The following is a 25,150-nucleotide window of genomic DNA, read 5'->3' as shown; positions in this document are numbered from 1 at the left end:
AAATGGCCGCGAAATGCCGTTGCTGTCGGGGCGACCACGGTTCGGTCACCTTTGACATGGCGAATGTTAGGGGTTTATGATCTACGTAGGCGGTGAACTGGCGCCCCTCGAGGAGGAAACGAAAATGGTGCGTCGCAAGGTAGAGTGCTTACAACTCTCTGTCGAAAACACTATACTTGCGTTCGTTATCTTGCAGCTTCCAACTGAAAAATGCAAGGGGTTGCCATTCGTTCTCCACAAGCTGCTCGACCACCGCCCCTACGGCACATCAGACGCATTGGTAGTCAAGGCCACCTGTGCGGTTGAGATCAGGTGGACCAGAAGAGTTGCACCCGCGAGAGCTTCCTTGGCTCGTTGAAAGGACTGCGCTCGTTGCGGGGGCCACTCGATGGGGTCATTAGCCTTCTTTTTTCTCAAGGCGCCGTAGAGTGGTTGTACGAAGTCAGCAGTGTGAGGGAGGAAATAGTTGTAAAAATTAATCATGTCCAAAAACTCCTGCAGAGCCTGAACTGTGGCCGGGCGAGGGAAGTCCACCACTGCCTGCACTTTGGCGGGTAAGGGGATGGCGCCCTGTGGAGAAATGCAGTGCCCCAAGAAATCGATCTCGGGCAAACTAAATTGGCACTTCACAGGGTTAACGATAAGGCCGTGCGAATCAAGACACATGAATCTGTAAGTGCGACAGGTTTTCCTCTGGTGAAGGGCTGGCCACAAGAATGTTGTCGAGGTAGACAAACACAAAATCGAGGCCTCGCAAGACTGAGTTTTCAGTCTTTGGAAGGTCTGTGCCACCCTCTTCAGGCCTAAAGGCATGCGGAGGAATTCAAAGAGACCAAAAGGGGTTATAACTGCAGTTTTTGGCACATCTTCTGCCCATACCGGCACCTGGTGATAACCGCGAACTAGATCTACTTTAGAAAAGATCACGGCGCCGGCCAAACGTGCGGAAAAGTCTTGGATGTGCAGGATGGGGTAACGGTCATGCATGGTTATATTATTAAGCCGATGAAAATCACCGCACGGCCGCCAAGAACCGTCACTTTTGGGCACCATATGTAATAGTGAGGGCCACTGGCTGTTGGAATGCCTCACGATGCCTAAGCGCTCCATCGTCGCGAACTCCCCTTTCGCCATTGCCAATTTTGCCGCGTCGAGGCGATGAGCGCCGGCAAAAACTGGGAGTGAAATGCTTTTGTATCGGCATTGGAAAAGGCGGGTGTGGTTAACAACGGGTAATCGGTCAGCAGGCGTTCATAAACGTTACCAGACGTTAAATAATTTGCATGCGTTAACGCTCCGAGTCTAGCCTCACACGGAAAAGTGGCAAAAGAGATGGCATCAAGCAAAGGATGGTTAGCAATGTCCACAAGCAGTCCATGAGCGCATAAAAAATCTGTGCCGATTATCGAAACTGTAATCGAGGCTATGATAAAGTCCCACTCGAATTTCCATTCGTGGAAACACACAGTCAACGATCTGGAGCCAAAGTTGGCGATGGGCGAGCCGTTAGCTGCGCAGAAGGGAGGCCCCATCCACCTGCCGTCTTGTCCGCGGCTGTGGGCGTCAGCAGGTTTACTTGTGCCCCTCTGTCCACAAGGAAACGTCTACCTCACGAGGAGTCTGTGATTGGATTGGATTGGATATGCCTTTATTAGTCTCACAGTGGAGAAATTTACATTTCACAGCAGCAAAGTGATGAAAGGAATGAAAGTAGAAAAACGAAATACATGAGCTGCTGGAAAGGCAGCCACTCTCGCGGCGCCGTCTTGAAGTCAAAAGAACAAAAAAAAAACAACTAAATAACAAATAATATGACAGCATAGAGACAATATGACAAAACAAAGACACAGAGAGACATTCATTCTTCAGGACTTGCTGTACCCTCTTTGTGATGACATGAAACAGTTCTAGATGAAAGAGGAGAGGTGATGAAAAGCAGCTCGCTTTCGTTGCTGGCGCCCATGGCTGCTATTGGGTGCCGGCGTTGGGAGTTTCCCGGAGCCTCGTGGGTGCAGGGGATTTCGCAGCGTCGAGCCTAGGCGCCAAACCGCTGGTGGAAAAAACAGAGGGCTTTCTTGTGTCGCTTCCGCGTGACCACTCCAGCTACTACGGTCGGGTCGATGTTCGATAACGCTCCGCCGAGGGGTTTGGCCGTCACGCTTTGCACAATGAACCGCCGTGTCGCCTGAACCACCCGATCCGCTTCTTCCGCCAAACCTCGGTAGTCGCTGGTGGATAGGCACGTCGAGTTAGCTAGCACGGCGCGCACTGAGGCCGGTAGCTGGTGAAGGAATACGTGGGGGAACAGGAATCCGCCATCATCCGAACCTAGTAGCGACAACATTTTGTCCATCAGATCCACTGCTGTTCTGTCGCCGAGTCCGGGAAGGGAAAGAAGCCTATCTGCTCTCTCAGAGGCCGATAGCGTGAACCGTCAGAGCAGCAGGTGTTTGAGCGCCGCGTATTTCTCGCTCTGTGGGTGTGCACGCAAGAGAGGCAGCACACGCCGAGTAGACGTGACGCCACGGCCAGATAATATTTCGGCTCATCTGTCGCGATGCCTCGTAGGTGGAAAAGCGCTTCCACATGTTGGAACCACGAAGCCGGGTCGCTATTCCAGAACTCTGGCAGCTTCGCGGCGTAGGGGGCAGCTGCGACCTGAGTCGTGGCGACATGGCCGTAGAAGACATCTCTTCGTCTGCTGCCATGAACATTTCCAACGTCGGGGTGACCAGTGTAGCAGTTGAGTGGATCAAACTCAAAACAGCAAATGCAGTGAAATATATGTAACATGCACCGGAAACAAATTCGAACACGCTGCACTCGTATCATCATCAAAAAATTGCAAAGAGACACTATATAGTTCCATTTGGGCTACTGTTCAAAGAGTTAATGGCTTGGGGGAAAAAGCTGTTTAAATGTCTGCTGGATTTGGTGCACATGGATCGGTAGCGCCTGCCTGAAGGGAGTAGCTGGAAAAGGTGGTGGGCAGGGTGCAGAGGGTCCAGTAGGATTTTCCGCGCCCTAGTTTGGATTCTTGCAGTGTGCAAGTCCTCGAGAGTGGGTAGGGCGGTGCCAATGATTTTTTCCGCCGTCCTAACTGTCCGTTGAAGTCGGATTTTGTCCATTTTTGTGGTGGCCCCGAACCAAACGGTGATGGAAGAACACAGGATGGATTCGATGACAGCCGTGTAGAAATGTTGCACCACCTCCTGTGGCAGGCCATGCTTCTTTAGCAACCTCAGTACATTCTCTGTTGGGCCTTTTTCAGGATAGAGTTGGTGTTGACCTCCCACTTCATGTCCTGGGAGACTGTGATTCCCAGGGACTTGAGGATCTCAACGGTTGACACGAGGCAGTTGGATAGTGTGAGGGGTAGCTGTGGTGATCTGATTCTGATGCACCCGCCCCCTCCCGTGCACCTGCTGGGTGAGATGCCTGGTCTTAGTGCCCGCCACACAATATTGTTATTTATGACGGATGAAGATGTGACATTTTGGTCCAGATTTTAGCATGCATCATCGTATTTATCATATTTGATTGGATTTAATTGCCACTTAAAATGATGTGACAGGCCACATTTGTCTCACAGGCTTTGGGTTTGACACCTGTGTATTAAGGCATACATTGCAAAGAACATCGTGATAAATTTAGATATGGTTTTGTATATTGAAGGCGGTTTGAGCTGCCATATGCCATATAAGGAAAGTTCCCAATACGGTCTCTCAATATTACAGATTTTCACTGCCGATGTACTCTGTTCACTGCCCATCCTGAAAAGATAAACTGACATTCCAAAGGCAAACAAACACAACACCATGTTTGGGAAATCAATTTGCACCTACGAAGTCGGTTTTTTTCCTCTTTTTGTAGTTCGTTTTGACCCAACAGTCCACCTACAAATGGAAGCTGTCCATAAATTACGATTTTGTTGGTTTTGTCTTTGCCACCAGAACAAGGAAAAGTGCTGAAAGTTCTTCACAGCAGCGAAGGGGTTTTCATCATCTCCCAGTACTCAATGTTCCGCAATGAGGGCCCTGTCCTCAACATGGCCATCAACCCCCAAAAGGTACGCAGAAAACCAAGGGCCTCTCGTGTCTTGTGAATCAATAAGTCATGCTCTGCTCGAGATGGATGAAGCTGTTTGATATTGCACTGTAGATTTCACAAAGCATCCATTAAAAACCTGGCTAAAAACTGAGCCTGGGATACTCATCTTAAAACAAGTATCTTGATTGGAAAGCCAATTAAATTCCCACAGCGATCGAATGGCGGTTGTAAAAAGCGGTTGCATATTTGCCGTAGGGTCACTTGTACGTTGCCACGGCGATGGAGGTCCAACGGCTGCCGCTGGCTGACTGCGGTCGCTATGGCGACACGTGCCGTGAGTGTATCCTCTCCCGGGACCCGTATTGCGGCTGGGACAAGGCAAGGAGGAGGTGCATCGCCATCCCGCCAGGATATAACGTCACGTCGGGGTATGTTGGATAAAGAGTTTATCGCTCTGGTTGTCACAATGGTTGAAAGGAAGCTTCACAAAAAGACATGTTGATGTGCTGCAGCACTTATGGACATTAAATGTTTTTTCGACTGATTTTCACTATTGTTATGACTTGTTTTATACGCAAGGCTGAGCCTTAGAATAAAACACTCCCACAGTCAGATTAAGTGACACCGCTTAAGTGCTGAGCGCTAAGCAAGTCAGCAAATTAAGTCTGATTTCAAGGCAGGGGTGGCCAATACATCAATCGCGATCAACTAGGAACTGGTGAACTGGTCCCAAATTAACTGCGAGGATGGGGAGGAAAAAAAATAAAGCGGATACATTTCCCAGCCGGCGAATTTGGTTACCTTTGTCAAAAACTGAAGATCTGTAGGGAGTTGCTTTTGGCACATGAGTTCCAGAACTGTGGCATGCATTGCCACTGGGAAGTCAAATTGTCTGCGGTGAAAATTGGTCTCCTCCAAAATTTTAAACGTTCACTAAATGTCAAGGAAGAATTAATTTCAAACAAATGAAGCTTTTCCTCCAGCAGTACTCCTCAACGTGGTCGCTACATAGTTCATATTTAAAATGTCTAAGCAGCACTTTACGAAGGCTTTCCTGTTATGAAAGATAGCGATAAGCAAATTTTGGACACAGTGGTATCATTTGCATGCTTTAATGTACTTCTAAAGTACACTTGCACACTCCTAATTGCTCGGTGAGAGTCTTTAAGAGCAATCTGTCCTATTGTGTCTTCTCTCCTTACAGGATGCTCATTCAGAATCTGGACCAATCCAACTCATCGGTTTGCGGGGAGGCTGCTGGTGAGCCCTTCATCTGCCCTCAAATGCTCTTTGTATCTTAAAGCAGGGGTTCAAAGATGACTATCACTTAATTGAGCCGAGTACTCAAAAACCTGCAGGCGGGATAATTTCTTCCATGAAAGCCAACAATCGAGTCCGGAACGCTACTATAACCTCCAAGCAATGGTGACAAGCACTGCCCTGCATATAACATTAGTTTCGGAATCAGAATCAGAATCATCTTTCTTGGCCAAATATGGATTGGATTGGATTGGATTGGATATGCCTTTATTAGTCTCACAGTGGAGAAATTTACATTTCACAGCAGCAAAGTGATGAAAGGAATGAAATGTTTTATGTTCAAACATACAAGGAATTTGTCTCCGGTGGTACAGGCTACCCTACCCAAGCATCTACGATAAATAAGGATATGACAAATAAGTATGGAAATACATTACGTGATGTCATGGTTGTGCTGTAGTAACACCCAGCTGTGAGACAAGATGGTAAGCTGGACAGAGCTGGAGCTCAAATATTTATTGCGCTAATGCTGCTCCACATGGGTGTGCAGGATTGCAAAGAGCCACTATCCAGGTATATTTAAGTTACTATTTAGGAAGGTAATGGCGAAAGGGAAGAAACTGTTAGAATGTCTGCTGGATGTGGTGCGCAGGTATTGGTAACGCCTGAGGGGAGTAGCTGGAAAAGTTGGTGAGCAGGGTGTTGGGGGTCCAGTCGGATTTTTCCTGCATTACTCTTGGTTTTTGCAGTGTGCAAGTTCAGAATCAGAATCATCTTTATTGCCAAGTATGTAGAACACACAAGAATTTTGTCTCCGGTAGCACATGCTGCACTAGTATCATCATAACACACATTGAGGCACTATACAGTTCTATTTGGGTTACTGTTTAGAGAGTTAATGGCTTGGGGGAAGAACCTGTTTAAATGTCTACTGGATTCCCAGGTTTGGGTAGAGTAGTGCCAATGATTTTTTTCACGTAGTCCTGACCGTCCCTTGTAGTCGAATTTTGTCTCTCAGGAGACTCTTCGCCGACTGTCACCTCTCGGAAATCACTTTTTAATCTGAAGTTTCTTGTGTTTTTCTTATTTCACTGTTGAACAACAATATTTTATTGACAGCTTCCAGTCTTCCTGTTATAAATTTATGCAGCACAGCCTCAGTGACTTGTACAGGCTATGAATTTAGGCAGCAAAAACATTAATTGCTTTACAGCCTTTTTTTTAAACATTCTTTTTTTCCTTCAACTCAATGAGTTCATTATGTCTGTAAAGCCTGTTCGGGTAGGTTCAGCAATTAATGAGCTGTCCGTACAAATAGGAAACCATTGTTCGAGTTGAAGGGAAAAAATATTGCATCTGTTTTCAGTTGATAAGTACGAACGGTTTAAAAAAAACATTTGGTTGGCAATGCTTAGGTGTTTAGCTGTCAGTCATACAAAGTGGAGGTGGAGTAACCATTTAGAAAGTATCTTCGACATACTCCGCATTTGTTTTTTATTTTAACTCTTACAGGGGCAGTGCTCAATACAGTGGTGAGCTCATCGTGTTACCAGGTTGCAGTGTGACGCAAAGGGTTAACACAATGACCGGGTGTCACAATAATATGAATGTGACATATCAAATCCTTAGGAACTGGGTTTACAGCACATGTATGCCTTTTTATTTTACGTTGAACAAAGGAGCGACAGAATGGCCAAGACACCCCCCATGACTTTAATTACCATGACCAATGAAAGCTTGAAAATGGCGGCTAGTCATGACCAAAGACACTCAGTGCCAAGTGGTCATTAATTACTGTATTACTGTATATGAGTCCCACTGTTATATCACTACTAATTAAAAATATATACATAGGTACAGTACATATATATACTACAGTAAAGTCTCGTTATATCGATATTCTCGGGAGTTGGAAAAAATATCGATATATCCGATCCTGCGGCATGTAAATTATCTCCTTGCGTTCATAGAAATAGTATCGTAATAAGCAGTACTATCGATATATAACGAGATATAACGAGACTGTACTGTATATCTATATTTATATAGATATATTGGATTGAATTTGCCTTTATTAGTCTTGTAATATAATGTATATATATATATATATATATATATATATATATATATATATATATATATATATATATATATATATATATATCTGTAAAAGTCTTTAACATATATGTTAAAGTTTCAGAAAGGTCCTCACAAATTCATCCAAAAAGATTTTTTTGGTGTGTATTTGCATTTCACATGGATACACACACTTTTTACTCCCTGTGTGTCATGTGTGTGTGTGTATGCATGTTTAATGAGAGGATAAAGTTCATACCGCAATAAGTAAAACAATATTTTAACCAAATTCACTACAAAGGTGAGGACTTTGAATGGACCCATTTAGAAACCTCACTCCTGTCGTTATTTCAGTTTCAAGTCCACTTTTAATTTCTTTGTTTTTAAAGAAGTTGAAGTGGGAAGTACGGTGACATTTAGTGTTCAAATGTAACACTAGTTCTTCTCTAAACCTATCAACAACGGTGGTACTCCCTCCTTAGCTGGAGTTATCCGGACCTCACAAAAACATTGAAACAGGAATCTGTGTGTGTTTGTGTATGTGTGTGTGTGTGTGTGTGTGTGTGTGTGTGTGTGTGTGTGTGTGTGTGTGTGTGTGTGTGTGTGTGTGTGTGTGTGTGTGTGTGTGTGTGGACACGATATGAGTCGCTTGAATAGATTGATTTTTGAAAGGTCAAGACTCAAAACATGCTGATACTCCCACCTCTGTGTAATTTCCCACTGAATGACTCATCGGTTCAAGCATCGCAAGAAGTGAGCACAGACCTTTCTCTCCAACTGTTCTCCAACAGCCCTCAAGCTGCGTCGCACCTCCCCCAGGGAAGTGTCGGTGCCGTTCAACACCTCCATCTTCCTACCCTGTCCAGTGCGTTCTTTCCACGCCACCTACCGATGGGAAAAGGACAACTGTGTGAAGAACTACCCTTGCCTGTTCTCCGGCGACTTCTGCGTCCTGGGGCCGGCAGTGGACACGCCCCTGAGGGAAGGAGTCTTCCGCTGCATGGCGACCGAGGACGGGTTCAAGGTGGAGGTCATTTCCTTCAAGGTGGTCAGCCACGGCCGGCTGCTGGCCGCCTCGCTGGCCTCTACCATGGGGCCGTCGCTGCTGCTTGCCATGGCCGCCCTTTGGCTTCATTAACCGCAGCTAGCGCTAACCACGTATCCTTAAATGACTCCCAGTAAGAGGATATGCGGGAGGTTTGGTTCATCAAGTATCCCAGCGTGAGGTGTCAGTTGAATTTGTGGTTCTCAAACTTCAAAGTGTTTGATCACATTGGAATCAGTCCCCCAAAAATTTAAAATTAAATCATTGGAAATATTCTTCTGTCTCCAAACTATCGTGAATGTCCCCTGGAACTGTTCATCGCAGCTAAGCTAGACCCGTGCTCTTCATTGAGGAATGGCGGACAGAATTCTGCCTAAGGATGTTCGAGAAACTTCCAAGGCACGTAACACACCCAAAAAAAGTCCCCTCCAACTTGACACACCCTCTCACCCCCCAAAAAATATAATAATTTATAACTGTAAATCTTACAGCTAATAAAATCAAATACAATAATTTGACAAAGATGTTCCGGTAACAACCCAGGCTAAACTTCACTCCTGCACAACAAATAAAGATAATCTCAGTCGTTAATATTCAGGGTTAATATTTATAGTTGAGGCAATTAACTCATTCACTGCCATTCACAAATTTATTTGGGAATTGAAAATATGACTTAGAGCGCCATTCCCAAATTTGTTCGAGTTTTTTTTTTTGTTTTGTTGTTGGGGTGCCGAAAAAGCGCTGGCCAGCCCTCTGGCAACATTTGTTCCCTTCCACAAGGGGCAGCATTTCCCTATTTTCCATGTTCACGCTTTATTCCAGCTTCAGCTGTTGTTAAAGCGCTATATAACATGTATCTATTGCATTGTATTTTTGACAGCCACCCTCATTTCAAGCTCATATAATTCCAGGCCCATATAATTTAGGAATTAACTGTTTTCTGATTAAAGAAGAGAGTCGAAGGTTTCTAACGTGGCATTGAATGTTTATGTATTCCTAGAACTCAATATTCTGTGAGTCCTGCAATTTGAGTGACAATGACAAAAACCCTGGCACTAGAGTGGACACATTTTGGCACATTGTCTGGCAGTGAATGAGTTTATATCCGCGGTGATCAATCCTTATGATCTTTTTTTTTCAATACAGGGGTCTTGATCCTAAACCTTGGCACCATTGACGATGCGCCGACTCTTTGTGAACAATCCCTCCCGCAATGTAAAAGCTAAACATATCCAATGGGGTTGAAAACAAAAATCAATACCAGGCTGATTGTTCTGAACGTTTTCTTTCAATAGTTTGACTTAGATTGTGCTTCTTTGTGGATATGTGAAGCTTTACAAGTGCTCGTACATCAGACATCTTGCATCCGTTTTTACATGTCATTGGTAGTTTTTGAAAAAAAAAAAGATAAGTCTGGTATTGAGATTTTCAAAGCCTTAATACTTCTGGGACATCAACTCCTAAGCACAATTTTGCAGTCCAAGTAATCGCTGGGACTCGGGCAACATCGCTGGGAGGAAGAATCATCATTTTTTTTTTTTTTTTGAACAGGAAGTAACAAGAACGAGCAACAGTTCTTTGCCGACTACCACTGTGTCTCAGTACGTCCTCCTCAAAATGGGGTTTTATTATTTCTTTCCTGGCATCTTTTTAACAAGATGCCCTCAGCCATGACACCTTGTTCACAGCTTTGCCGTTTCTCTTCGGCCTTTCTTAAAAAGGTCAACCGCATCGAGTTGCAGCAACGCTTTTGAAAACGTAGCCGGAGAAGAAAGGCTCAAATTAAGACCGCCCTTCTATTGAGCCTAACTTGATAGTCCTTGCTAATGGTCAGCGTGTTCGGTGCAGAACAAAACACAATTAGGTGGTCTTCGTAAAAGTATGGATTATAGTGATTGAAAGTCAAAACAAATTCTGCTTTGACAAACGGTTGCAAATTAACATGGCTTGGGTGAAATGACCTGAAGATAAAAATCTCCAATTTGTTTTCTCAATAAACTTTGAATTCTGGTGTTAAATTTCCCGTATTTTCCTTAAATGGGAAGTCAACCTATTTTTTATTTATTATTGTTTGTATTTTTTTGACAATAAGAACTTTTACGCAGCTCTTATACTCGAAACACAGCCTTCGAATTCATATTGTATTTGAGTTAAGCGGTAAAATCCAATGGTTTTGTTTTGGTCCAGCTCAGGGGTCGGCCATTTTGCGACTTGCTATCAACTGAAAAGGACATCGCAGTTGGCAGGGGTCAGGTAATTACAAATCATTGCTTTATTTCAAAGAACAGGTGAATCTTTATCAGTCATTACACGAATGACTGTGATGTCATTTCCACTTGACAGAAAGGCAAAATGGCCGCCCCCTGAGGTAGACTTAAGCTGGTGGACCTTACTGATTACTGATTACTATTTCTCTTGAAGTTATTTTTTGAGTTGACTTCCTTGTTGATTTTATATCAGATTTTGAAAAGCAGCCAAGACAGGGAGAAAAAGAAAAAAAAAACAACCTGGCTATGCTTTTGTGAACTAGCTTCTGTCTATTTGTTCGAAACAGTGCACGACACCAAGTACCTTGAACAAACTCAATAAAATCACTGAACCACATCCAAACACGATGAAGCTCTACAGAACCTACGCAAGTTGTGACCGACGGAGTGCAAAGACGTGATCAAGGTGTCGCAATAGCCATTTTATCACAGACCTTGTCAAAAGGCAACATTTTTACCAGGAGATTAAGAAAAAAAGGCTTGTGTTTAGATTTGTGATGTTCCGTATTTTATTGCTGCCAGTGCTGATTTCTACCATTGCTGCCTCTTTATGTGAACATTTTGTCTCGATGCTTTGGGTCTTTTAAACGGCATAGTTGGAATGTGATATGTATGTGTTAGTTTTTCTTACCGGGTTTCAAAGCTGTGATACAAAAACAAACTTGCTCGTCTCGGGACAGAAGCTTCACGGAAGTAACGGGCTGACGAAGGGAAGCTCTAGTTTCACGTTTATCTTGGAAGTACATAAAGTCTGTGACTGAAGAGTCGTGTAGCGGATTAGAAAGTTCTCCAGAGTACTGATAAATTATCCTTCAGTCGTGTCGGGGCATCCGCTGCGGACCGGCTGTCATTAATAGCTAATTAGGAGCCAGCTTGCTCCGCTTTACATTTATTTGAGTTGACGAGCAGTGCGGATTGAGACTACGACATTTCTTTTCTTCTGTGCTGCTTGGGGATCATCTTATTTGCCGTTTGACAACACCAAGGCATTCAAAAATAGTCAGAATAGGAAATATATATATTTTTAAATTCTGCATTGACCTAACATCATCTTTCCTTACTCTTGGTGCAAGTACTTGACAACGGTGTTCATACAATCGGGTGGCTACTAAGAACATGTTGCATTGAATTTCCTCCATTTTAGCTCTCTTTTTGACGATTGCAAAAAAATTAAATCATCCAGTCCCAGATACATTTTTTAAGTAGATGTATAGTCCAGTTTAAAAAATGCATGACATCCAGATGATTTCATTTCTTGCAACCATTTAATGAAATAAAATGGAGTCATTTCAGCAAACACTATTTTTGGTGTACGGAGTTTGGAATTGAATGTCGTGCGTGAAAACCTAGCAACCGACCGGCATGCTCTGCTCCACAGAGGGCAGAGCATGCCACCCCCTGACGAGTATCATTGAGGAACACCCGAAGATTCAAGGATCTTCCTGTATTTGATAAAAATCAAAGGAAAGGGAATGGCAACATACTAGGTTTACAAATCAAAGAGACTAATTAACATTTAACCACACCCATAACTGGAGAACCCACAAGACAGTTTGAGCTATGTTTCAAATTGCTGCTGTGGACTGCAAATTTCCCCATTGTGGGACGAATAAAGGTTTTCTGATTCTGATTGATTTTCACATCGCAGTTTGGCTAATGGCTAGCTAGTCTAACAAGAAACAGACTTCAACGTGGTTGGACAACACAAAGACTGGTTTGGGAATATTTTTTAAACGATGCGGTTTTAAAGGTCTACTTTGTCATCGACTGTGTCAAATTTCGAGCTGTCGACTAACTTCATGTTGAAAAAATAAGCTTTTTTATACTAGCTTGTTGTTACTCAGCCTCAAGGCTCCTTTGCGACATATCGAACAACCAGGGTGTCGTCGCGTCAGGATCCGCGTGTAGTTTTAATGCAAACTTTCAGTCAGCAAACGGAAAAGATCTGTCACACTATCCACCCGTTGTTTTGGTTACTGCTGGCAGTCTGTGTCATAATCGGATTACAAGTGTGTGAACTGTGTCTTTTAACGGCTGTAGAAGTCGCAATCTTCATCATGTGGCCTTCAGGGACCACAGTATTGTGGAAGAAGTGGCTCGCTGTCGTGTTGCTCTGAGGTCTCAAGTGATGTACATGAAATGTGCCCGCTGTCATTGTGTGTTTTTTTGTGTTAAATTCTTTCTAACGGTACTTATAATTATTCATAATATAATAAAAATGCTGTTATTTTTAAGGTCATATCTGGTGCAATAGATATTCATGTAACAAAATATTTCTTGACATGTGATAACCAATAAAATGTGACTACAAAACAAACACTGTCTTGCTTTGACAACAAACGGGTATCTGTCAAACTGTGAATTTCATTCAAATAAAAAAAAGAGTCGATTGACCCCTCTAGCCCCTCCCATGGGTGGTGAGCCCTTGAGAAGGGGGACCCACGTTTCCTTTTCGGGCTGAGGCCGATCAGGCCCTATGGCGCTCGCCAACAAGCCCCAACTCCAGGCCTGGCTCCAGAGAGGGGCCCCGGTGACCTGCATCCGGGCAACGGAAAACCAAGTCCATTTATGTTTTTCTTAATATGGGGTCTTCTGAGTCGTACTTTGTCTGGTCCTTCACCCAGGACCTGTTTGCCATGGGTGACCCTGCCAGGGGCATAAAGCCCCAGACAACCTAGCTCCTAGGATCATTGGGACACACAAACCCCTCCACCACGGTAAGGTGACGACTCATGGAGAGGCCTTCCTGGAACTTCCCCACCAATTTTTCATTTTGAATTGAGAGCAAAATATTAATGACGAAAGATGACTAGAAGACATTAAATCTTGTCTACAAATCTCAATGAATTCCTTTAAAAGACACACAGACATCTCACAGCCATGTTGACGGCCTCGCTTTGAATAGCAATATTTTGGCGGCTATTCACAAACAGCGACACAAATGCGCAATGTAATCACAAAGCTGTTTATTCATAAAAGATGGACAAAATGATTACGCAAGTCCAGCAGCCGTGTTTAACAACTGATCGAGATGAGAGGAGCGAGCTATCAAAAATATCAAAACAAGTGTGTCGACACAAATTCGACACAAATCATTGAATCAGTGCGTGTGTGTGTTTGTGTATGTGTGTGTGTGTGTGTGTGTGTGTGTGTGTGTGTGTGTGTGTGTGTGTGTGTGTGTGTGTGTGTGTGTGTGTGTGTGCGTGTGTGCGTGTGGGTGTGAAGTCATGGAAAACTCATGTATGGAAGTCAAAGTAGAATGCTGACATCATCAAGGCTGGATTTACACCGCGTGGTTTCAGGGATACACCCTCCCCCGCACCTTCTCAGCTTGAATATCAATCAGCATAAAGAAAAAAAAGTATTAGAAGAGGTACGATTGGGCAAAAGGAGGAACAAATTGCACTTTACACAACCTTCGTTGGTTAACATTGATAGTTATCATGACTATCATGTATCTCTGCAGTTGTTGAGTCAGTGTCGACAATGCTTCCAACTCATCTTCCCGCATGTTTACTTTGCTCCGATGAACATTACATTGCTCATTCTGATGTGCACGACTTGGCAAACCGGCTGCAGGAAATTACAGACATGAACGGTATATGATATACTCAAAACCCATCTGTTTAAAATTGCATTTACAGTTTAGTTGAATCCGCTCTTTTATTATTTATCATTTTATTTATGGTGGTATTGTTCTGGGGTTTATTGTTCTTTTAATTGTAAAGTGCCCTTGGGTGATTTGAAAGGCGCTCGTAAATTAAATGTATTATTATTATTATTATTATTATTATTTTTTTTTTTCAGTGCAAGGAGCCAATCTAAACTGCAAGCAGTGGAAATATAAATTGTTCTTTACAGAGGATAAAGAATATACACCAGTGACTATTTTCATATTTTTAAATATCCACCAAACACACAACAATGTGTTCATTTATGACACAGGTGTCAAAGTCAGGGGCCAGGGGCCAAATCTGGCCAGCCACCTAATTTCATTCGGCCCGCAAAAGCAGCTCAAACTTGTGAAATTCCATGATGCTTGCTGAAGTCTGAACCAATATTTCAAATTGTACCATGAAAACCACAATCAATAACAGTCAATATGTTTTACTTCCAATTTGCTGAGTTATTCATTATTATGTTGTGTACTCTATATGTCATATATGGAGGGGATTAAACATTCTAATGGCTTCCCCAAATTCATAACAACCCCTGAGAGGAAACCATAACTATAATGTGGCCTGCAGTACAATATGAGTTTGACATGCTTGATTTATGACTTGGTGAGACCATGTTTGATGCTTCAAGCAACACTGCTCATGATTCTCTTGGCTGTTCACGTTCACACAACTATAAATTGTATGTACAATAACATAATACGTATAGTATTCTGCTCGTGTTCGTTTTCCATGCGACACACAATGCTGCTGACTATATTTGCTGCTGGTCACGTAAATGAAGTGCATATTTATTATGCTATCTAATGAACTGATGGTCTGTTTTCAGTTCAATTATAAAAAGCTTTAAGAGCTGATTTATTGATAATATACATAATACTTTCCAACATATGATACTACGGGATGTGATAACTGCTCAAGATCACATTTGCTGATACGGTGCAGTGGAGTTGTTATTTGTGTGTCTCTTGGCTGACGCTGTAGACATGTACATAGATATTTATATCGTGCTCACATGTTGGTACAAGTCACTGCGCTGCCGTAAAAACTGGAATTTCCCCATGGTGGAGCTGATCAAGGTTTATTAGATCGTTTCTTTATTTTGCCAAGAATATTTTATTTTCCTTGTGGTTTCATGATGGACATAGTCAAAAATTGAATCGCTTCAAAATTAAAGCACATTTTGTTTTATAAAGCCATAGTTCCACAAGTAGTGTAAGTTGGCAGAGTGAAAGAAAACAAGTCAAGTTTTTGAGGCCGTTCCACATTCCTGAACAAGATACACACACACACAGACGAGGCAGAGTGAGCACATAAGGGAGTTCGCTCGTGCCAATCGAAACAAACGGATTGACACACTGGCCCGATTCAAACGTGTGGCCACGTTGAGGAAGAGAAGGAAGCGCCTGACCACTCTTCTGAGGAAGTGAGTTTTAAATGCTAAATATTTTGATCCAAGGCAAACATTTTCATTCGCGTTGTTGTTGTTGAGTGGATGCTCGAGTGATTCAGAGTTAGGGTTGCTCAACCGGTGGATCAAAGCCAAAAAAGGGTTACTGTGACTAATTTGTGTTTATTTTGGTAGCCTCACTGGTGGTAATAAATAAATCAATAAATAAAATATATATATTATTTTATTTTTTGTAGAAAAACGTGAAGAAAAAAAAACAACATGGATATAAAGAAAAAAAGCTAAACTTATTCTATTTAAGGTGAAAATACAGACAATTAACTCATTCTGGCTGAGGGGTGCGTTTCAAGCAAGTTTTCCCCTCCCACGAGGAGGCAGCATTTACCTTTTGTACAGCCGCCCCCACTTTCAATACAGATAACTCTACACTACCAAGTAAGCTCAAAATCATTGTTTTATTGTTTTCTGATGGAAGAAGAGAGTCTAAGGTTTTTTTTATGTTGCAATGAATGTTTATGTAGTCCTAAAACACTATATTTTGTGGATCCTGCAATTTGAGTGAAAATGACAAAAACTGGAGTTTTGGAACTGGAGTGGACACATATTTGCACATCGTCTGGCAGTGAATGAGTTAATGTAACAGGAAGCTAAAATTGGAAAAAGAATGACTTGTCGACAGCAAATATCAACAAATAATAGAAAATATATATTTTATTTTATAAGTTTACAAGACCAGAAGACAAAATAACATAATACATACATATGTCAAATACACAAATATTTTCATATGTGGTTCTTATTTTTCAATGTAACCCTTTTCAGTCTCAATCTAGGTTTTGGTACAACGGCAAAATCTTTCTCGACTATAGTTGTCCAATTCCGCGCCGGTTTATACTAAATATAGTCAGTGAAATAAAGGAATTTTGTGACCGGGTGAGTTCATCACCTCTAGTTGTTCATTGTGTGACAAAGCTCGGCTTGGATTGAGCAACAAGTGCAACACGTACTGTCCCCCAAAAAAAAGCTCAACCTTGAGGCAAGACAAGTGCTGACTGGGCTTCTTTGACTTGCTATTACTCCAACGATAATCAGTCGCCATCGTAAAAACATCCAACAACGCTGTGTTGCAAGTTTGCTAATCGATGGTGCTAAAAGATATTAACAGCCAAAAAAGCAATAGGATGCTGTTTGTTAACAAGTGCTACTTGTGACTCACACTGGTCCTTGCGCAAGAAGACAACATGACAAAACACTACACTTTTTTGGGGAAAGAGAGATTGATTTTGAGGTGTTTAATAGGACACATTCCCAAAGACTGGATAAAATATACACTGTAAGTATTATTGGATGTTTTGTTGCTCTATGTTGCGGCTCTTGTATGTAAATGTAGCAGTTGCTTGAAAGTTTAGAATTACAATACTGTAAGATTGATGCAAAATTATGTTAGCACAGCCATATGTTTTCAAATAGCATGTTAGCATTAGGATAGCAGATTTTTTGTTTGATAAAAATAAGGTTTGGTGGGCCATTTAAGTATTTAAATATAAACTGATTCATTGTCTTTTGTTGTATGTCAGTTTTACATTCCCGCAGCGCCCCCTTTCAAAAGTGGTATTAACCCTTTCATGCCCCTTGCAACCTGATAACATAATAAACTGTCCACTGTAGAAACCGCTGTCCCTGAAAAGGTTCATTCAGTATTTTCACCATTTTAGGGCATTATGTGTCATTAAAAAACACCTATGTACTAAGTGATTGAGTCAATCTCATGATGGTAATTGTTTTGGCCGCTGCAGAATGTCTTTTGTGTTCTGTCACGGGACATACAGAACACTTGCTCACCTTGACGGTCACTTTTTGTTTAAAAGTAGGTGTCAAGTCATTATTTTTTCTTCATATTAAAATGTTCCATGCCGCACCATTAGCCTAAATTGGGTATTCTAGTTATTAAGTGCGTTTGTGGCTCAGGTAATAACCAATCACGGAATAACTTGTGAAGGTCACATGACCCCACCCCCCAAAATAAATAAATAAATAAGATTAATTCAATTAACTTGATACAAACAGGGCGGCTCGGTAGTCAAGTGGTTAGCACACCGGCTTGACAGTGCAGAGGTCGGTGGTTCACGTCCCACCCCGGCCTCCCTGTGTGGAGTTTGCAACATCAACGTGCCACTGAGATAAAGCCTTACCATTCCTTCATGATAAACGACATGGAAAGGCATTAAACTTCCTCCATGTGACTCACTCTTCCCGCTGCTGCTGTGCAGGTTAATAACAAACCGGGCCAAGGCCACTACATAGTTTCAACTCCAGACAGGAAACACTTGTCCCCTTCAAAAATATTCATATTTTACTACCTCTATTTCCTGAATGCTTTATATTACCTCTGTTAATCTTTTTTTACACTGACAACAAAAGCATTTCAAGCAAATTAGCGACCAAGATTTGTGATTTGTTTTAGCCTCAGTGACACGATTCTACTAAGTACTTTTATGATTTTTTAAGGTATCATAAAACCCAATGACAATGTTTGAAATAATGGATTTGCAATTTTAATGCTCATAAAGCGATAATGCAACATTAATTGGACATTAAATACATCTGAGCGGCAGGCTAAGTAGTGTAAATATTGTGCAAATTGAGAACAGTGTGAAGTTGTCCAAAAATGATCAACATCAAAACATTAAGTTGTTCAAAAGAAAATGAATAAAACAAGAGGTCGAATTTAGCCGGCGGGCAATTTATACATGAGGCAAGTAGCCATGGCAACTTGGCGGTTCAAATCTCAAACGAGAAAATATATCATAAAACATTAATGAATCCAACAGAGACTCGTCCAAATTTCTCGTTCCAAATTTTTTGGAGTCGTTCACACCCTGGATGATGCTTTCAAAGACATTTGGGGCCTGAATTATTTTGATACCATATATGGAGCAAGCATTAAATTGCACTTCCACTGATCCAGATTGCGCACACTGATCGTGAGTGTTTTGCACATGACCTCCTACGCAACCGGCAGCAGGCGTAAGCATGGCGGAGACTGCGTTATTTAGATAAGGCTTTTTGATAGGCTTTGTTGATTTGTGAACTCGAGCACAAACACAAAATCAACTTCAGACACCTGCACGCTGTTTGTGGGAATGCTGTAAAAATTCATGCACGTGAGTTCCGCTGACCCACAGATCAACGATATAAAGACAGTATGAGGAAAGGTTTTGATTGAGTGTTTACACTGAAGCGAGGAACCTAAAGGTATGTGCGTGTGTGTGAATCAATGGAATTGCTGTGGATTTTTTTTTCCCTCAAACAGAAAAAGTTTGAAGAAAAATAGGGAACATCATACTTTTCTTCTTGTCTGACTACTACATTTGTTACCTATGTGCCAGTGTGTTATTATTTACAATGCAAATGATCATTACAGGAATATGAATATTCTTCAGACGGAACATTTTAAAATTGAGTCAAAATAAAAGAGTTAAAAAAGGGGGCCTCATTGCTCAATATTGTGAAGAAAAAACAAAGAATGAGCAAATAAACGGAGCTATGAAATGAAACAAAAACAAATTGGAAAAAGCAATGAAATGCTGCAAAGCCCTTAAGGACGCTAAGACGTGATGAGTCATCACCAGAGTGGGCTGAATATATTAAAAAAAATACATGTCTTCTCAATAACAACAGTTCTGATATTATGAAGAGAGACACATATATGTAGTTGGTCATTTAACTGATGAATGGAAATGCTCAAACTGGCAATAATGTTTAGAGCAGCCGCTCCCAACCTTTTTTTCCCCATGGACCAGTTCAATGTCAAATAATATTTTCAGGGTCCGACCTTTATGGTGTGACAGATAAATACAACACAAAAATATGATATGAATCGCATGAAAACCTATCTGGCTACAACACGCCTCTTAGATTTTCTGTGGTAACTTTGAAACATACCTTCAAAATGATATACGCAGCAAATACAAAGTGCAATTCATCTTTGGCACATATTAGGCATCTCCTGTGTTTAATTTTCAGAGTAACCTGTCAAGAGAAGCACTCTTAGATCTGCGTCAGGAGTGCCATATTGTAGACGGACAATCCTGTAATTTCCTGAATAAGACATTTCATATTCCAAAATGAATAAAACTGATTATGAAATGAATAGAACAGAAGTACTGAAAGCTATGTATCCTTTGCAAATTTCCCCATTGGGGGACGATTAAAGGATTTCTGATTCTGGTTCTCTGAGGCCCACCACCAAATGAACCACAAACCGGTATCGGTCCACGGCCCAGAGGTTGTGGATCACTGGTTAAGAGGACTGCTACTTTAGCGCTGAGTTAACATTCGACTTAAATTCTTGACGTGGCCCATATTAACCGTTCAGGTGAAAAAGTCAGTGTATAAGTACGATCCGGGTCAACTTGTAATATGACTGTGTCTTGTCTTTTTTTTCTACAAATGACTTCCACTACTGTGACACATTTCTGGAGACTAGTAGGACAACAAGAAAAAAATTATTGTGAGGCAACCCTGCACTAGTTGACATCGACATGCAGTACTAGTACCACCACTGAAGATTGTAACTTGTAGGACTAAGTCTAGAGTACTGATAATATTTGTCTTAAGTATATGAACCTAAAGTTAGATATTATTTATATTGAATAAATGCTCGGAGTGATTTTATATTGTGGAAGTTTGACTGTTTCATATCTAGGTTAAGGTTGGCCAAAGGAAGCACAGGTTAAAAAATAAGAAAAACAAACGTCACAGTCATTCTTTTAGTATTTTGAATTGGTGAGAGAACAAAGTGTGTACTACTATTTTGTACGCTGACCTTAAGTTGTTTATCAAGGACATTGATTTTTTTCCCCCACAGTTGCCAAGTAGTCAAAAGCACCACAAAAGACTTGATCCAACACAATTGCATTTTAAAGCATTCAAGTTATGACTCAAGCATCATCACCAAGTGTTACACAATGAGCCCAACCTGCCCCAGCCTTTATTTCAATATCTGAAAACATCTTGGTCATGAGCGTATCAGTCCCAGGTACAGGGACACCTTCCTGCCCCAGACGCTGAGATCTGAATTCTTATTTTTCTGATGGATGAATGAATCTTTCTGGGACTGGAAAAAGTTCCAATTGTTGTGAGTAGTAATGTTTTGCTTCTTTGTTTTGACAGGTGAGTCATAATGTTGTGGAGCTTCATCGTCTTCAGTGCCGTATTGAATGGCGGGCAAACGTCGCCAACCCAGAGCCCAATAACCCCGAGCGGAGGCGTCGAAGGAATTCCCTGTCGCTTCTCCAACGCGGGCCGCAAAGCAGATTGCCTAGGTGGGCAACTGGAGGCTGTCCCATGGAGATACTTCCCGTTCACAGTGGAGGACATTGACCTTTCCTACAATAAACTCCAAGCAATCCATTCGGAGGACTTTTTGCGTCTCCCTCACCTTCGTGTCCTGAATCTGCAGTACAACAACATCTCGCACATCGACGATGACGCATTCAGAAACAATAAACTGCTCGAGCATTTCAACATCTTCAACAACTCCCTGAAAGAGATTCCTGCCTTGGTTCTGACGTCTCTGCTGAACCTAAAATATCTCTACATGTCCAACAATCTTTACAAGCGTGCAACATTATCCGAGGGATTTTCTAGACTGGCCAAATTGAAGGTTCTGTCCTTGGGCGGACCTCTAGTGGAGGGTCTAAAGAGGGAAGACTTTCGCCCACTGATGAAGATCAAGTTACAAGGTTTCGCTATCAAATGCTCCACCAATTTAAGTTTCTATGATCCTGGTAGTCTACGTATTGTCCAAACTGAACAGATGGGCTTCGACATGGCCATCGACCAGCAGCCTGGCACTCTGCTTCACATGCTGCAAGACCTCGCCAACAAGAGCTTCAGTGCCATCCAGTTCCGCAACCTCTTCGAGTTCACATATTACACGGGAAACGAGGACATCTTCCAGGGTTTAGGGGACATCACAGCCTACCAGTTAATCTTTCACAGAGGAAAATTCAATGAGAATCTTTTGAGGATGACCCTGACCAACCTACAAGTTGCCCCTATCAAAAGGCTCCGGTTCCAGTACATTGATTTTGCACGCTCGCCAAAATTTACAGACAGCGGCGCCAAATCCAGCATCACCGACTTGAAGCTAGAAAAGCTGGATCTCTGGTAAGGCATCCCATTTAGGTTCAGGATACAGTGATACCTTGACTTAAAATTACCCTGACTTAGGTCAAGCTACGAGGCACCACTCTCGTTTACTGGTGGCTTTATGACCAGTATATCTTGACCAATATACCATCTTTGATACATTTGGTTAAAACTTGTATGCGTGTGGCTCCTGATATCTTTCAGGTACATCAGCAACCCTGACATACTGCGGTTTGACTGGCGCTTCACTTGGCTCAACAAGGTCAAGCAGCTGTCAATTGGTTATGTATACTTCAACTCTGTCCCTTGCGATGCCTGGGTGGAGATGAGTGGTGTGGAAATCCTGGACGTCTCCAATAACCGCCTGCGCGATGACTACATATTCAACCAGCTGTGCAACTACAGGGGCTCCATGAGAAGTCTTCACACCTTCAATTTGAGCACCAACGAGCTAACCAGCCTGAGAGACTTGTCGGCACTGACCAGGCAGTTTCAACGGCTAAAAGTCTTGGACTTCAGTCACAACCAGCTAGGATCCGCCGAAAGCAGCCGAGGCTGCATCTGGCAAATGAACATCACCACAGTCATCGCTCACCACAACCAGTTCACCACAGAATCTCTCGCTTGTCTACCCACCACAGTGCAGTTTTTGGACCTGTCCTCATGCAACCTAGACCAGCTAAATGTCACATACTTTGAGAAAGCCATCAACCTGAAGGAGTTGCTTTTAAGCGACAACAAAATCAAGTTCATACCGTCCAGGTGGGAGAGTCCATCGCTGTTCAGGCTGGCTTTGGATGGGAATTCCTTTGGTCTCATCAGCAAGGAATCTTTTCAACACATGCCTGGACTCTCTCACCTGAGGGCTGGGAACAATCCCTACCACTGTACCTGTGAGCTTCACGCCTTTATTGAGGACACTAAGACAGAAGGGCGGGTCAACCTAACGGACTGGCCCGAGAATTACAAGTGCTACCACCCAGAGCAATTCCTCAACACCGTTATATCCAAATACCTACCAAGTGAGGTGGCATGCGACGTCAGACTGGTCATCATCATCAGCGTCGCCACCACCACGGCGGTCATCCTCATTCTGTTGCTCATCTGCTACATATTCGACCTGCCGTGGTACACCAAGGCCACTTATCAGATCATTAGGGCCAAATACAGAGCACACAAGGAGCGAGCTTCAGGAGAAGCAGGCCCTTTTGCCTATCACGCCTTCATATCTTACAGCCACTGTGACGCCGACTGGGTGAGGGAGCAGCTACTGCCGTGTCTGGAGAACAACAGGAACCCCTACCGACTGTGCATTCACGAGAGGGACTTCATGCCAGGACGTTGGATCATCGACAACATTATCGAGAATATTGAAAGTAGTCACAAGGTAACGCAATGCAATGGCTGCGGCATCTCTCACGGCGTGACAAGAAAATAACTATTTGTGTGACCTTTACTATTCTCAAAGAAACACTAGGCAGTGCACTAAAAATAAAACAATTTCTTTTGGTTTTGAGAATCGTAGGTAGCTGATTTCATTCGTTACCCAACGCAAATTCCTGAAATAAAAGGTCGCACATCTCAGATGTCAAGTTACCACAAAGCCTTCCAGTCCAGCTCAACTTGATAACGTGTGGTTTCAAAATAAATAATTATTTGCCTTGCACCTGTAGGTGTCAAAAATAGGAGTGAAAAAATGAACAAAGAAACAATACAGAACCAAATTGAATTTGGTGTTGATATGGGGTTCTCACATGATATGCGGAGTTCACAGAAAAGGAATGAGTTCATCTTTCTTATTCTAAACAAAATTAGGGGAGCAATATCGCCACCTAGGGGACAGTTTTATTATATCCCTTTTGTAAGGAGTACGACTCAAGAAGAAATCCATCCATCCACATGATATCACATAATAGAAACACATTGGATTTTTTTGGGTGGGGGGGTTAGAAAACATGATTGCTGCATTTATTGCGTTCAAGAGTGAAAGATAAGGTGATAATGGAAAGAATTAAGATCATATGTCACGACCCCATTGGAATTTTCGAGGCAATATATGAAAACAATTTCAAGGATTATTAAAAAAATGTTTTTCTTGTTTCTCATATTTGTTTCTCACAGGTCATATTTGTGCTATCACGGCATTTTGTCAACAGCGAATGGTGCAACTACGAGCTGTACTTTGCTCAGCAGCGAGCCATGGGTAAAACATTCAGTGACGTCATCCTGGTGGTGAAGGAACCTATAGACCCGAGTTCCTTGCCTAGTAAGTACTGCAAGCTGAAGAAGATGCTGAGCACCAAGACATACCTGGAGTGGCCTCAGCAGGCCAACCAGCAGGCTTTCTTCTGGTCCCAGCTGAGGAGCGTCTTGGGCAAACCCACCAGGAATAGCACCAGGAGTCGAAATTCCTCCGTGGGGGGCCACTCGCTCAAGGGAGCTAGGGGGCCGGAAATAGCCGATCCTGATGGAGGAGCGGAATACGTTAAAGATGAAGTGTTAAATGGAAGACAAATCCCTGTGGTGGCGTGAGGCCCTTGGTAAACCTAAACATCTGGACACGAATGGACCTATGTGAATACGACCCTGAGATGTTGAAAAGATTGGACCTCTGCTGTACACTTGGTTGAAGCTGCCAGTCTGGAAAGCTATTTCAGAATTCATTCGGTATCTTTAATATGAAGTCCACGTGATACAATTTAGCTACTATTTAGTACTTCAGTAGGAGAACTGGTTTGCTTCACTAGTACCTTGTAGTTGTTCTACGAGTAGGCCAAAGTTGTACGGCTCATGAGGACAAAGAAGGCCAGGACTGTCCATGGACCTTAAGGTGGATGTTAAGCAATCTGTATATTTGAAATCATGTAAGTATAACTACTCAAACAGGGTTATGATTCAAAGAAACATATGAACCTGCCTTTTCCTAGTCGAAGTACTGTTTACAAAATCAAAGATGTCTTTATACGTGTCAGACATTTAAGGATCGTAGAATAGAAGCACATATATTTTTATACATATATCACAAATATTTGCAAAATGCTGGACATTTTTTACTGTCTTCTTGAATAAAAATGTGTATCTAACAATATGATCCATTGTAGGTGTAAGGCACAAACAAAAAGAGAAGAAAAAAACCCCAAAGACTTTGTCCTGCCTTGAAAAGAAACGCAGTTTGAAAAAATGAGATCCCTTTTCTACCGCATTGTCC

At 42.3% G+C, this 25,150-nt stretch overlaps 2 protein-coding genes across 4 annotated transcripts in view; both read left to right on the top strand.

Moving 5' to 3' along the window:
- LOC148896376 (semaphorin-7A) overlaps positions 1-13,009 on the top strand; it is a 31,680-nt gene extending 18,671 nt beyond the window's left edge. Inside the window, exons 11-15 of one of the 2 annotated variants that reach the window (XM_088999071.1) lie at positions 3,954-4,069; positions 4,306-4,478; positions 5,255-5,310; positions 8,178-8,544; positions 9,910-13,009. In XM_088999071.1, the coding sequence (XP_088855197.1) occupies positions 3,954-4,069; positions 4,306-4,478; positions 5,255-5,310; positions 8,178-8,524 (692 nt within the window). In that variant the 3' untranslated portion in view covers positions 8,525-8,544; positions 9,910-13,009. Of the gene's footprint in view, positions 1-3,953; positions 4,070-4,305; positions 4,479-5,254; positions 5,311-8,177; positions 9,890-9,909 lie in introns of those variants that run through there. The other variant, XM_088999070.1, reaches the window with a different exon arrangement.
- A 2,641-nt stretch (positions 13,010-15,650) lies between these two features.
- On the top strand, positions 15,651-25,030 carry tlr18 (toll-like receptor 18). Of its 2 annotated transcripts, none has more exons than XM_088999063.1 (4): positions 15,651-15,801; positions 20,962-21,960; positions 22,147-23,329; positions 24,064-25,030. In XM_088999063.1, exons 2-4 carry the CDS (start codon positions 20,972-20,974, stop codon positions 24,472-24,474), a joined length of 2,583 nt encoding a protein of 860 aa, XP_088855189.1. In that variant the 5' UTR covers positions 15,651-15,801; positions 20,962-20,971; the 3' UTR covers positions 24,475-25,030. The 2 variants fall into 2 exon arrangements, with proteins under 2 accessions (XP_088855189.1, XP_088855190.1); XM_088999064.1 differs by lacking the exon at positions 15,651-15,801 and adding an exon at positions 16,893-17,119.
- Positions 25,031-25,150: the final 120 nt, after the last annotated feature.

The sequence above is a fragment of the Hippocampus bargibanti genome, linkage group LG06, assembly GCF_051943395.1.
Source record: "Hippocampus bargibanti isolate YZ-2025 linkage group LG06, ASM5194339v1, whole genome shotgun sequence".
Taxonomy (NCBI): domain Eukaryota; kingdom Metazoa; phylum Chordata; class Actinopteri; order Syngnathiformes; family Syngnathidae; genus Hippocampus; species Hippocampus bargibanti.
This window is presented reverse-complemented; position numbering and strand designations above follow the sequence as displayed.

Coding starts and splice junctions, on each gene's coding strand:
- tlr18 (XM_088999063.1), top strand. CDS start 20,972: ATGTTGTGGAGCTTCATCGTCTTCAGTGCCGTATTGAATGGCGGGCAA. Junction 21,961..22,146: donor CTAGAAAAGCTGGATCTCTG/GTAAGGCATCCC, acceptor GATATCTTTCAG/GTACATCAGCAACCCTGACA. Junction 23,330..24,063: donor ATATTGAAAGTAGTCACAAG/GTAACGCAATGC, acceptor TGTTTCTCACAG/GTCATATTTGTGCTATCACG.